This window comes from Pan paniscus, chromosome 3, assembly GCF_029289425.2.
Source record: "Pan paniscus chromosome 3, NHGRI_mPanPan1-v2.0_pri, whole genome shotgun sequence".
Lineage (NCBI taxonomy): Eukaryota > Metazoa > Chordata > Mammalia > Primates > Hominidae > Pan > Pan paniscus.
Genome location: NC_073252.2, coordinates 123,266,041 through 123,280,836, shown reverse-complemented (window position 1 = coordinate 123,280,836; position 14,796 = coordinate 123,266,041). Strand labels below are relative to the sequence as shown.

General features: G+C 36.3%; 1 protein-coding gene across 2 annotated transcripts in view; it reads right to left on the bottom strand.

Annotated features, from left to right (window-relative positions):
* Window positions 1-7,238: 7,238 nt before the first annotated feature.
* FAT4 (FAT atypical cadherin 4) overlaps window positions 7,239-14,796 on the bottom strand; it is a 177,861-nt gene continuing 170,303 nt past the window's right edge. Inside the window, exons 17-18 of one of the 2 annotated variants that reach the window (XM_008969462.4) lie at window positions 12,559-12,820; window positions 7,239-10,266 (exon numbers count right to left, since the gene is read on the bottom strand). In XM_008969462.4, the coding sequence (XP_008967710.3) occupies window positions 8,399-10,266; window positions 12,559-12,820 (2,130 nt within the window). In that variant the 3' untranslated portion in view covers window positions 7,239-8,398. The remainder of the gene's footprint in view (window positions 10,267-12,558; window positions 12,821-14,796) is intronic. The other variant, XM_008969463.4, reaches the window with a different exon arrangement.

The window sequence follows — 14,796 nt, the reverse complement described above, 5'->3', positions numbered from 1 at the left end:
TACTAAACAAAATTTAAGGATGGTATTATCGTAAAATAAAGCTAAGTTATCTGATTAGTACTATCAAAAATGGTAACAATGAGTTGATATTCTAAACTGTATTAGCAGAATTTAATATCTAAATGTGTATTTAATTTGGTTTAGACATTAATGACAATAATATGTATATAATGATAACATAAGATTCTATTTCCAATTATCTCATGATAATTATGGAGTCCATAAAGTATTTTTGCCAGCTGTTCAATGCAGCACCTTCTATTTCTTTGTTTGTTTGTTTCTGAGGAGTTTTGCTCTTGTTGCCCAAGCTGGAGTGCAATGGTGCGATCTTGGCTCACTGCAACCTCCGCCTCCTGGGTTCAAGCGATTGTCCTGCCTCAGCCTCCTGAGCAGCTGGGATTACAGGTGTGTGCCACCATGCCTGTCCAATTTTTTTGTATTTTTAGTACAAATGGGGTTTCACCATGTTAGCCAGGCTGGTCTGAAACTCCTGACCTCAGGTGATCCACCTGTCTCGGCCTCCCAAAGTGCTGGGATTACAGGCATGAGCCACCGTGCCTGGCCTCAGTGCAGCACCTTTTAGGAGTTGTGTAATTTGCTTAAATGAAAGTCTTAAGATGTAATATGAAATTAATATTATAGAGGAAATTTACAGCAAAACTAGGACACATACAGATATTTTATTCAGTTTCAGCAGAATAATCAGAAAAAATATGGTTAGAAAAACAAAAATTTCAGAAAAACATGTCATTTTGTTGTGTCTTTTTTTTTTCTTCAAAGTTTTGAATGTCTCCTTTCCACAAAATATAGTCACAAATGAGTCCTATAACAATCTGAATAAGGGCTAGGAAATTAAAGTGGAAAATTAACAGCATTGGGATTGGAAAGCAAAGAAACTCTGAGGATAGCTAGACAACTGTCAGAAGTAATTCTTCAGTAATTTTACCCAAACTAAGCTTCAGCTCTATTTACTGCAAACTCAGCAGAACATGATCAATCTGGATAACCTCACATACTTTTTACTAGAGATGACACCAATTTTGTGAAAAAGTATATTTCCAAAACCAGCTGAACCAGCTTCAAAGTAAGTAGCACATGGTAGAACAAACCTGATAGTAGTTAGTTCATGGTAATAGCTTTAAATATAAGAATTTTAATTGTCTTACATAATTATACAACGCAGGAACTGCTGAAAAATATTAGTAAATTGCCCAAAATGTTCTTTAAATCACACTGAACCTATTATTTTGTTTCTTTTGAAAATTTAGTAGATTACTAAAGCTTGGGAAGTAATTGATTGTTCAGAAGACTGCATGTGGAGCACACATTCATATGAATACCTTAGACATATTTAAATAATTCTCTGAAAACAGAGCTATGCAAATCTTAAACTACTTTGGAAAAGGGAAAGTCTAGTCACCAAAAACTGCAAACCTCTTGAAGGCAAGAGTCATCTCTCACTTATCTAAATATGGTGCTTGGCACACAGTAGCTCCGGTGTTGAACAAATTTAAAAAGTGGATGCAATACCAAGACTTACAGGCTAACTTATAAGATGTTTTTTTCTCATGCAATGTTCGACAAATATCTGTTTAAAAGTGACTATTAAATGTTGACTAGCCAGGAATTGTACTCTAATTAGAATAGAAAACTATGAATTATAAATAATTGTCTTTGCTGCTTTAAAATCTATTGAGCATTTCTTGGGCTTATTCTGTCCTTGATCTGAAGCTGCATTAAGATAGTTTCAAATAACAATATACTAACCTGTTCTGTCCTATAATAATGAAAACCAAAACCATCCTCTTCCTTAGAACACTATCCAATGCTCACTGTCTATAAAGCTTAAAAGAAAATCTTGTTGAGGTTCACTCCCAAGATCTATGTGTCAGTCTTTGCATCATGTGCTACAGTAGGCTTTTTGCCTGGATTAGATAACATATTTTTAAGACACGGTTTTCTGTTAAATAGTATATGACTGTCAATTGAAGTTTCTTGATGATGATTCTGCCAAGAGGACAATTCTCTTTTCACTTTTTTTATCCAAAGCCATTTCTCAAATTCATCAGTTTTCCATAAAGAGTCATCTGACATTCTGCGTAGCATTACTCCAGATTCAGTATATGGTATCTTTCTATTTTCTCAGACTCATAGCTATAAAAGAATTTACACATTTTTGGCATAGGTTATGCTGCTCTTTGTCTCAATCATACCATTTCTCTAAAAAGATATTTTCTTAGACTGTTTTAATTTTTTACTTAAAAATCAAGGATCAACAACTGTTTTCAGCAACATTCTGGCCCAGAGCTGTGCAAATAGAGTAGGGGAAGGATGGTTTGAGTAAGAAGACTGCTCTGGCAAAACAGAATCTTATTTTGATCAACATTTGTACCACATGAAATATGTTTTCAATTTGAAATGGGGAACTTAGTGACCTTGCCAAAGAACTTTGTACACTGTAGGTAATCTTATTTGGGCTAGAATGGTACACAGATTAAAATCCCAAGTTTTTGCCAGAATGCCATGAAGACTGTATTTCGTAGTTTGCAACCTGATTTGAGAGTTTGGCAGACTGATTCATAAACTAATAAAGTTAGAAGTATTCAAATGGATCACCTGAAAATCATCTGCCTTTAGGTAGTGTGTTTTAAAACATTCCATGGGTCTTTCCATTTTGACAGATATGGAGAGTCTCTCACAAATATGTCTATTTTGAATATATCATACACTATATGAGTATTTGATGAATCTGTCATTAATTCAACATATTCCTAAGTATAAACAGTCTTTATATTATATATAGATGTCAATTACACATTTTCAGAATTGTGTGACTCATGATACAACTATGGGTTCAACATATACATTATACAGTTAATAAAAAGACTTACCCAAGCCTTTTCATGGTCAATGCCAAAAATATGTATTTATATATCAATTCTATTTCAGCATGCTTCACTTGGATACTTATTGAAATTCTGGCATACTTTGAAAAGTGTATTAGTGATGCAAAGATTTAGGTAACTATACTCATTATAAACAACAACAACAACAACAAAAAACCTCATTAACAGCTATATGGGCAACCCTTAGTTGCCTTGATTATACATGGATCTTAGCCATCAGGGCAAAGTGAATGCATGTCCACCTTCTCAGGATTTACTTTGCATCAGGAGAGTTATTTCAACAGTAATTCTGTTTCTAGATCAGTTTTGAATTATTCTTTTTGAAATATTCTTTACATACATTTATCCTTAAGCTTTTTGTGGTTCAGTCTTTGCTAATGTGTTGATAATTATGTAGCCTAATTGATTCTCTTGCTGTTCCTCTAACATGACCTGTTTGAATCTGGGCTTCCCCATGTCACTCTCTCTGACTGCAAAAGTGTCACACATATGTCTGAGGCTCACTCTCTGCCTCATTCAGCTCTCTGCTCAAATGTTTCCTCCCCAGAAAGGTCTTTCTGATTTTCTGATTCAAACTAGCATACACATTCTCAAGTCAACCTCTTACCCTTAGCCTGTTTTAGTTGGCTTGATAGCACTTGCCTCCACTAGATATTACACTACATAATTAGCATATTTATTTATCTCCTCTACTGGAATGTAAGTTCTATTAATGCAAGTGTTATGCCTGTTTTTCACTACTTTATTCCACGACCTAGAGGAATACTTGACATGTAAAGGGCAGTAATTATGTCTGTGATCAAATTTAACCCAGGACACTAAATTTCTTTGTATTTTAATATATTTCTCTGTTAAAGATTATTCTACTTCATGGCCGGGCGCGGTGGCTCACGCCTGTAATCCCAGCACTTTGGGATGCTGAGGCGGGGGGATCACGAGGTCAGGATATCAAGACCATCCTGGCTAACATGGTGAAACCCCATCTCTACTAAAAACACACACACAAAAAAAACATTAGCCGGGCGTGGTGACGGGCACCTGTAGTCCCAGCTACTCCGGAGGCTGAGGCAGGAGAATGGCGTGAACCCAGGAGGCGGAGCTTGCAGCGAGTCGAGATCGCGCCACTGCACTCCAGCCTGGGCGACAGAGGGAGACTCTGTCTCAAAAAAAAAAAAAAGATTATTCTACTTCATGGTCTTTAGGTCAGAATATATTTATTTGCAATGATTATCAGAGATGCATAGGTTTTGTTAGGATTCAATCCTTGATATGTATTTGTAGGTACCAAAATTGCATGCACCCAAATTTATTAGATCCTACTGCCTTTTTCCTCATTAAGAATAAATAAAAATATAGAATTCATGTGTAACACTGACCTGTAACACTGACCTATAACACTTGGACTGACAAACCCATAAAACTGCTGGTTGGCTCAGTAGTAACAGACATGTAAATTATTAATAATATGGCATTTCATTTTAAATATTTTAAGGGACATATACTAATCATAGTCTTTAATGTTTTACTTCACACTGAATGGCCTAATAATGTGTAAAGTGTATTTTATTTCTAGGTTTATTTTCCTAAGTGAAGATAAGTTCAGTCATCTTGAAATGTTAGTCCTTTAAAATGGAATCTATGACATAAAATAGAAAAAGAATAATTGCATTGCTGTATTATTTATTCATAATTTAAAAATATTTTCACTTTTCTCAGTTGTATTTTACCATAATATTAAATTTTAATAAAATAAAAATGCATTTGCTTGACAATAGTGATTTGTTCTGAGATGGAATGCCTGAAGTAATAAAGCCACTTGGTAATATATTCTATTTCCCTTATAAATATCTATAAGGGACATGACTTTCAATAGTGTAAGCCAGTTCTATTTCTCATCAGCCTTGATATTGGTAAGTATTTTGCTAGCAACATGCAATGGGGAGTTGTGCTCCAGGACCTTCTGCTGCTCCATTTTCTTTTCATTTGTTTTTTTTCTTTTTAGAGTAAAGTGAAAGCAAGTTTATTTGATAAGAAAAAAAAAAAGGCTATCCACTGGCAGAGCAGCTTCCATTTTCTTAAAGTGATTTTAATTTATCTTAAGCTATTGATAAAATCAAGTAATTTAGAAAATTCTAAAGATGACATTGAAAGCAACAATAATGTACTCCTTAGAACTGAGTAAGCAAAGTCCTGGGTCATGCTGCCACATCATGTTCACAGAACTTGTGGCAGGGTGATCACATGCAGTTACGACAGCATAACTGCAAGGGTATTTTCAATATGCACCAGAAAGAAAGTGATATTTTCCCCACAACACAGATGCAGAAGAGCCTAAAGGAGTCTGTTCTGCAGTGAGTCAGTCTATGCAACTCTACCCTCAAAATCTGACAGGTTGAAGAAAGAAGTTGACTGACATATCCAGCTGCTCAGAAAGAATCATTCAATGGGGACTTATGAACAGAAGCCATGCTTGTGCCTCAGGCAGTGGAGAGACAAAACGGCAGATCTCTGCACCATTACCCCCAGCCCAGGCATTATATATCATAGGAAAGAAAGGTGTAGGACAATTGAAGTTGACCCCTTATGGAAATGCAAGACTGCTATGTGAATCTGCCGAAGGTCAGGATTTGCAGTTAGTACAAGCTCTTACACAAGGAACTATAGATATACTGGAAATATTAGAGGCATTCCCAGAACTGGGGTTAATCAGAAGTAGACATGGAAGATGAGCATCCAAGATGGAGTTGCTCTGCCCTCTACAGAGTAGAGTAACTGTATTCCAGGAAATCCAATAAAACTTGACAGGGGATGGATTAAAATTCTCAGGTCATAATTTTATGTGTGAACATGCAAGTCACTACCAACCATTCAATTTGTGGGGATTGTTAATCTGTTAATTTGCCTATAATCCCTCCCCCTCATAGTACACCATATGTCACTTCAATATTTCAATAAATTAAGTATTACTGTCCATTTTAAAGTGAGACCTTCATTTCAGATATTTCTGATTTATTTTGATATAAATATTGGCTTTGCTTCAGTAGAAGAGATTTCCAAGAAGAACCAAAGACTAGAAATTGTCCTATGAGAATCCTATCATGTTCCTAAACTGGGATTGATTAGTCAAGGGATTAGTAATTCTCTATCTCACAAAGAATTCTTAGAGAATAAGAATATGAAATTTTGGCACCAAGTTCCTTCCCCTTTACTCTTAACTATAATCATGTTTATCATCTTACATTTAGCTCTGTTCTAAATTATAGAGTTTATATTCTTGAGGACATTGAGATGCTTCAGAGTTTTTTAAAAAATGTATTCTGTTTTGAGTTACACAAAGCAATGAACATGTTTCCATATTTGGAGAAGAAATTTATAAAATTCATAGAGAAATATTAAAACATGTTGGCTCATTGCAGGTGACAAAAAAAGAGAAAATCAGATCATTATCTTACATTCAGTGTTTAAACCTAAAGGAATATCATGATTTAGATTAAATACACATTACATTTCCTAATCTGAAACAAAAAAATAATAATGTCAACATTATTAAATGACAAAATAATTCTGGCATATGCCTCAATCTGTGGGTGTTAATTTACGCATCGTTAAAATTCCTATTCAATATGGTACAGTCAGTATTAAAGGAGAGTATTCTCAATGAATATTAGGTTTGGGGCAGATATTTAATTACAAATGTGCTGAGATAGTGACGTAATTTTTTAAAGTCCTGTTATTTAAGACGTAACTATGACTCCTGAAAACAGAGGTTTGTCTTGGCTAAGACAGCATATATAGTTTCTTTAGAATTATGCAGCAGAGTAATCAATAAATTAAAGATACATATGTAGAGTGGAGCTTTCACTATCATTCTTTCTACCCACCCTTGGACTTAGAGAATTTTGGGCTGGGTCCTTGGAGAAGATTAGTCCCAGATATTTTTCCATAATTAGCTCTAATTCATTGCTGCTTCTATAGCTGTAAGATTGATCTAAAGCTGGTCTTCAGTGAACACATTCTACTGGGAATTTCCAAACATTTCTTGCCAGAATGCTTAAACCAGCTTCCTAACAAAGTTAGTCCCCTAAGATCAACCTAGTCTAGACTCATTATACTCCAGGGAAGGCCAAGAACTCTGACAGGTAGGAATGCACTGAAGTGACTTTAAAATATCTCTTCTGGCAATGACCCATATTCACATTTTTTTAAAAGAAAATGATGCTGCTCAAATACAGTTCAAGTAGCCATACCCTATTGACAAGTAGAGACTATTCTCAATCGGGCATACAAAGACTATAGAAAGATAAAAATTAATATTACACTATGAATACAAAATATTTTAAATAAATATTTTAATTCTATTGTTGACATTTACAAGTAGAAAGCATACAGTATGTTACAAATATCAAAATGTGAAAAATATGAATGTTACATAAGTAACAAATATAAAAAAAGTATTTTCTTACCTTCCCTGAAAGTAAGAAAACTATTCAGCATAGGAAAATATCAGTATCAAAAACACAGCTTAGGTGTAAAAAAAGTTTTTACACCGTATTTAAAAAAATGATCTACAAAATGACAAAGTGTTGAAATCTGATTTCATATAAATTATAAAAACTGGGTACTCAGAGTAAATGTTATCTGGTTGGAAAATAAATCCAATCATAAGCTTTCCTTAGGTCAATTCTTTAAAATATTAAAAGCATAGGAAAAATTTTCAATAAATAACTTTTAAGAGTGTTTTTTAGAAGTGCTGCTGAGAACATCATTCGCATAGGAAGGTGGCAGTGTTCTGGGGACAACATGCAATCATTCTGTTCCTAATGGAAGCCTCATGAAAGTCAGGAGACTATAATCATTTGCTCAAGGATCCAGAAGTTTTAAGACAATTCTATAAGAAAGCATTAAAGTGCTGAACAAAATGACTTAATTTCAGTACCCACTGTCATGTAAAACTTACTCAAATACTCAGACATTTCTGAGCAACATCAAATACAGAAACTATCATTCTGAAAAGTGTTAATATACTTAATCTTTCATTTCACGATAGGAGGGTTCCTTTTTACACTTTACAAGGATTGGTTTAACATCAAGAATCTTGCAATGCAAAATATAATTATAATAATACAGTTGAAACAATACACATACGCCACTGGGAAAGCACAAGTTCTTTTCTGCAATGGTAAAGGTATCAATTTTTAAAAATCACAAATCAAACACTGGTAAATAAGAAAAATTTTCCAAATGCTGCATGCCACATAACTAGTTACAAAACACAATGCATGCAGGGAAATAAATTCAACCACACATGTTTAAATTAAGAGTTGTTGTGAGTCTGTTTCAGCAGCACTGTGGTTATTATTTTTAAAGTTTTCCCTCCACCACTAGTCCATACTGGCCTGTTTTTCAAATGTGACCCAACCTAGTCAGCAACTTTACAATGGTTTGAGTATTATTTCTTGTTTTTATATTTTTACAGTGCCAGTACATAAACTTCACACATACTGTTCTGCTTCCCCATCTTTGGGGACTGGCTTAGTTGTCCCAGCTTTGCCTTCTTCATTTGCTGCTGCTTTTTCTGGAAGAGATGCCAAATCTTTAAAAACATCTACGTAATGGCCAAAGCCAGGGCCCCAGTTCAAAAGGTTGTCCCAGTTGAAAGTCCCTGCTTGCTGCCCTAGCTTCATGGGCAGTGTGTTGTCAGCAGTGCCTGGTGCTGCTGCCTGGGTGCCCACAGGTCCTCCCTCGGCCCTGCGACCGTGGTACCTTCGAGGCTTCAGTCTGGCTCCATAATTATCTTCATCATCTGCATCAGATTCATTGACTTGAGATAATTTGGGCATCCTGGAAGTATATACCATTGGCTTCTCCCTGTCATATTCCATTTCTGAGCAAGTGAAAGATTCATGGGAGTCACTATCAGAAGAGGATTCTGGAGCTGGAATGCCATCCGCTGGATTCCTTGTTCTAGACAGTGGCCTTCTGCAGTCCTCCTCTGAAGAAGACCTCCCATGGTCTGCACTGCAGATACTTGGGTTTCTAGGGCGAGGTGTGTTGAGCCTCTCCACTTCTTCAATAGAAAGTCCGACTGGAGGAGAAGATTCCAGTGGAATCTGCCCAATCGGCTGCTTTAGGCGACTCCCTGGTCTAGAACCATGTGATGCCATGGCCTGAGGACTCTTGCTTCTCCTTCCCAGCCTTGTGGCATAGTTGAAAATGCCAGGTTGGCAGGTGTCACCATGCATTTCCAAAGTATTACCATCCCTTATAGGAAGATGCAATTCCCTTGCTGGGCTGTTTCTATAGAACGTAGAAGATTTGGAGAAAGGGGCTGGACTGTGTCGAGACAGAGGGTTGGGAGTTGGGCACGCTGAGTGGCTTAGGGAGCTGGTTCTCAAACCTTGACCATATGAAGGCTGGTAAGTCAAACTGCTTGCTCCTAAGGGCATGGGGGATTGCCTTGCAAAGCCTAGGGGACTGTGCCTCTGGATTGAAAATTTTGGTGTGTGGCTGCGGAACTGCTTGTAGTGTTGAATGATGTCTGCATCCGAAGGGGCAATGCTGCTGGCGTTGTCAATGTCATAGTGCTCTATCTCCTGCTCTGGAGATGCCAAAGGGGCGCTGGGGATGGTTTCTGAGTTGTGAGGAATATCAGTTTCATCATAGATAAGGTAGGGGTTTTCCCTTTCAATGATATCTGGTTTTGGGTTCCCTTCAGGCTGCTTCCTCACAGTCATGTCATCCCCATAGGGAGGGATATTGTCAGGGTCATCAAAAGCAACGTTCTCACTTCCCTTTTTCTTCTTCTCCTTCGGTTTCTTCTCCTCTTTGGGATTTTTGGCCTTCTTCCCCCTGCACTGGTTACACAGGATCAGGCTAAGGACCAGGAGGGCCAAGACGGTTGCGCAGCTGCCCACGATGGCAGGCACAGCCCACAAAGGCAGAGAGATCTCTTCAGGGCCCTGACTCAGAACACAGACATGCCCCGCAGGACTTCCAGCTTTGCACACCTTCCCCTGAGGACAGAGGACGCCAAGACAGGCCACCACCATCTCACAGGTCCTTCCCGTGTGCGAGTCTGGGCAGCTACAGGTGAAGCCGGAGTGCAGGCCTGGCTCACAGCTGCCACCATTCTGGCACGGGTGGGAGGCACAGTCCCCAGGAGGGACACACCTGTAGGCATACCACTGATTAATGCACAGCAAATCACCCCAGCAGGGGTTGCTGGCACAAATGTTCGGGCCACGGCAGCCAATCTTCACTGAGGGATCTGTTTTTGAGATGGAGGCCAAGCTATGCTTCCCGCTGAAAGGAAGACTTTCTCCACCATACCACATAGAAGCAATGCAGCCATCAAAACCTGCTGGGAGAAGAAGAAGGAGGAAGGCTTTTTACAAAAAAAAAAAAAAAAAAAAGAGCTTATACTACACTGCTGGGATCTTGTAAAGAGAAGCTCCACAATCACCTCATGTGAATACATGAATACAGAAACCTCAGTCTCAGAACCATCATCCAGCTGAAAGATAATTAAGCTGTGCATCTTATAACTTAGCAAGGTGCGTTAAGATTACCATGACCAAACATGGGTCAGATTGCTTGAATCCCACTCATTCTGAAGATTTATGAATGACTTGGGCAGGCTGAATTTTCTTTTTCTTACTCATTTATTTATCAATTTCCTTCCTTTTTACATCCCATATACCAAAAATTGAATACATACAAATAAATATATATTTTTTAAATTTGTAAAGAACATGAAATAGGCCAATGGCTTCAACTACTAAATCATGCATTCCCGTTGAAGGTGATAATACACCAAAGGTGTGGAACATAGGTTCTTGGGGATCAAAAGAAAAAAATCTTAGCTATTACAATGGTTTGTGGGCCTCTAAAAGGTGATTAAAACATATCTCTGGTGTTAACATTTTATGACTTGGGGATGGCAAAGTTTAGACTATATTAAGTGTCTCCTTAGGGGAATGATAAAGATAAAATGCAAAGTTAAGCAACACTTCATTACACTTGAGTGTGCTAACAGTGCTGATATTCCTATCTCAGGGCCCAACAATCTATTTTGACACTACAAAAAGCGTAATTTCCATTGGCTTGTTTTCTCACAACATTCTATAATAACCATATAAAAAGGACTTATGACCTGGACTTTAACTTTTATGCCTTAAATCTATTACTCTCACATGCATTTTTTCCCTCTTTTTTAATGCATCATTCTACCATAGTGACATTCTCATTCTTGATATATTTTTTCCATGCGCTTTTGTGACATCTTTTCCTTTTGTTCCTACACTCCTGATTTTCTTCCTATTACTTAGTCTCCTTTTCTGACTTATTCTCCTTTACATAACTATTAACTCTTACAGTTAATCAAGATGAGGTCCCAGGCTTTCTTTTCACTCTACGCCCTCATGTTAGGTGATCACACCCATGTCCAGTACTTCAGTTACCTGCTTGACACTGAACACTCTTAAATATATATTTCCAGCTAAAGTCTATTTCTGATTTCCAGCCCATCCATCCAAAGGATTTTCTCAAAGATGCTTCAAATCCAAAATGTCCCAAACCAAATCTAATATTTCTCAGACATATGCTGCTTTTGGAGGGTTCTGCAGTTTCCTCTCTTGCTGACCTACCCTTCTTTGAGTTGAGAAGTAGAAACCTCATTGAATTTTACCATAATCACTAACAGTTTGGTTGATTTTAGTTCCCAGAATATTTCTTGCCTATCCATTTCTTTCTAACTCCTCAGCCACCACAGTAGTAGGAGCTCAGAAGACATCTTGCCCAGATCCCAACTCATTTCTGTAGATCCACTCGTGTCCTCTTCCAATTCATTCTCCATGTTGTAGCCTGAATGATCTGTAATATTCCTGCATATCTAACTTGATCCTACTGTGATTAAAGTTTTCAATTACTTCCCATTGCTCTGTAAATAAGACCAAAACTGCAACATGGTCAGGAAGTTGCTTCATTCTCCAACTTCATCATTTGCCTATGATGTTAGCCTCCAATGTGCTGTCTTCTATAACTTTGGCTTAAACGATTTCTTTTAAAAAAATTCCTATCAACATAAATTAACCTTTCATACACTTTCATCCTCCTCCTTATCATTCAGATTTATGTATACATGTCAATTCCACAGCAAAATTCCCCTTCATCTTTTTTCATTATATTTTAGAATTCTACATTCTTCATTTGTATTATTTATCACACATTAGAATAATGCAGTTACTTGTGTAAGAATTTGATTAATGTTTGTCTCCATTAATGGTCTATGAAGAGAGTGGCTGTGAATGAATAAATAAATGAACAAACGTATATGAAATGCTTGGTGGACAAGCAAAGCATCAAAACACTGTGGACTGAATTACAACCTTGGTAAGAAAGATGCAAGCTGCTCGAGAAAGTGGTGGCTAATAGTTTATTACAAACTTTCTGAAGATAGTTATGACATTCTTAGGATACTTATAATTGATATTATCAGACATCAAACTACTTTTTTAAACATAAATTTTATTGAATGAAATTGTACTGTATATGAGATTCATGTTAAATGTGTAGTCTTGCCACAAGAAAAAGCAATTACTTTTTGAAGAACAATTTTACTTCCCTTGTGACTCTATTTAACAAAGGCATTTACCTGTTTGGGCATCTCGATGTGCTTGATTGGGTGGAATTCCTCCAAGTGATATAGTAAGCACATCAAGGCCACCGAAGTCCTGAGTAGGGTGGATAATATCTCTGTTATATATTCTGTCAACAGACAATACTGTTGCTGTTCCATTTTTCCCAATTAGAAAAGTGTGCCAGTGGCCGTCTGCAACATATACTTCAGGAATATTTCTCTCCACTTTCCCAGCGATTCCTGCATCGGATGTAAAATGTACTTTGCCATTCTTAATCTGTAAAACGTATTAAAAATAGTATGCAATTAAAATATGGTATGCTTAAATAAAAATCATTAACAAAACTAAACTTAAATTTTTGACCAGTCTACAGCAGATAGAATAGCTGAAGAATCTGGTTGTATTAGAATATACTTACACATTTTGTCTCTAATTTTAGGCAACATATACTTTTACATTTAAGTTTCAAAGGTTTTCAATGTATTCTTATATGTATACCTAATTTCTCAAAACTTGATGAATTATTTTCCAGAACACAATTGAAATAATAAAGGGGTGAAAGTCCATTTAAGATAATTAAATTATACCTTTTAAAATTATTTGTATTCCAATGACAACCTGCCATTGGAGTGTGTTATGCTGGTTCATTTAGTAAAAGGCCCATAGTACTAAAAAATTGTGAAAACCACTTGCAAAAAGAAAAAGAATGCTCAGCTAAAAAAGGAGCATAGTTTAAAAATAAAGATGAAAATAATTGTTTTACCTCTCATCTTTTACACACAAATTTTAGGAAAAAATGATGCCTATTGTTTATATCATTTATTGAGATCAAAAACTATGATGAACAAAGAGTGAATTCTTAATGAGGTGTCTGGGCAAGCCTTCACTTTGGCTGTCTTTTACAATTTATCTAAGGGATATTTGGTTTATTTTATTTTGTCCAGGAGAACATTGTGTAACAGGGTGCTCCCACTCCAGTTTCCAGCTACCGAGTTTCCAGTATCCTGAGTAGACCATTTTAGAAAATGAGATAATTTATGAGGCAAGATGAACATTTGGTTCAGGGAGCATAATCCTGTTACCACTGCCAGACAGAGCTGGTGTGTTGGCAGGGGGATGCAGTGGCACTGTTCCTCAAATAACGGGAATGAAAAGATGGATCAGTTTATTTTGTCACTCAGATCAAATGCTATTTCTACATGCAACAAACACATCTGGTAAAACTAAAAATCAGTTCATTTGTACTTTACCGAAAAGATGTCTAACACATTTACATATGTTATTCATATAGCAATATTTTATTAAAGCCAATTTTTCCAGATAATAATATATTTCAGTACCAAACTAAAAAAAAAAAAAACCAGAAAATTCTAGCTAAATGACAATAACATTTCATCAAATGGGCAACATCTCATGACACACAGTAAAAACAGCAACTTTCTTTGGTTATAGCTAGAGTCCTTTTTGAAAAAAAAAAAAAAAAAGGAAAAGCTTTCTCCCAGCTCTTTCCTCCTAATTGATTTCTTCATGTCATCCTTTTATTCAATAAATTTTTGATGAAAGAGTACTTGGAATATACCACAAATTGGGGTGGATAAGAATATAAGTTCCCATTATAACATTCTTAATGTTTTCCTTCTCCCTGGCAGTACTGTACTTAACACTTATATAATTCTTCACTTTTAAAACATCATGCTAATTTTTGCTTGGTTTTATTTATTAATAAACAGTCAATGATGAACCATAGGAGCTGAAAAATTATTATCGCCTAGTGACCCAGTAGCCATTGTAATGTCATAGCAGAACGAATTACTCATTGCAAGGATACAGGTGTAAGCAAGCCTACTGCGCTGCCAGTTGTATAAAAGTATATCACATGCAATTATGTATAATACATAATACTTGATAATGATAATAAATGACTATATTAGTGGTTTATGCATTTACTACACCGTTTTTTTTAATCATTATTTTAGAGGGTACTGCTTCTAATGATATAAAAAATAGCTGTAAACCAGCCTCATCCAGGTCCTTTAGGTGGGATTCCAGAAGAAGGCATTGTTATCATAGGAGATGACAGTTCCATATGTGTTATTGTCCCTGAAGACCTTCCACTGGGACAAGATGTGGAGGTGGAAGACAGTGATTTGATGATACTGACCCTGTGTAGGTTGAGGCTAATGTGTTTTTTTGTTTCTTAGTTACTAATGCAAAAGTTTAAAAGTAAAAATAAAATGAAATAAAAAACTTTT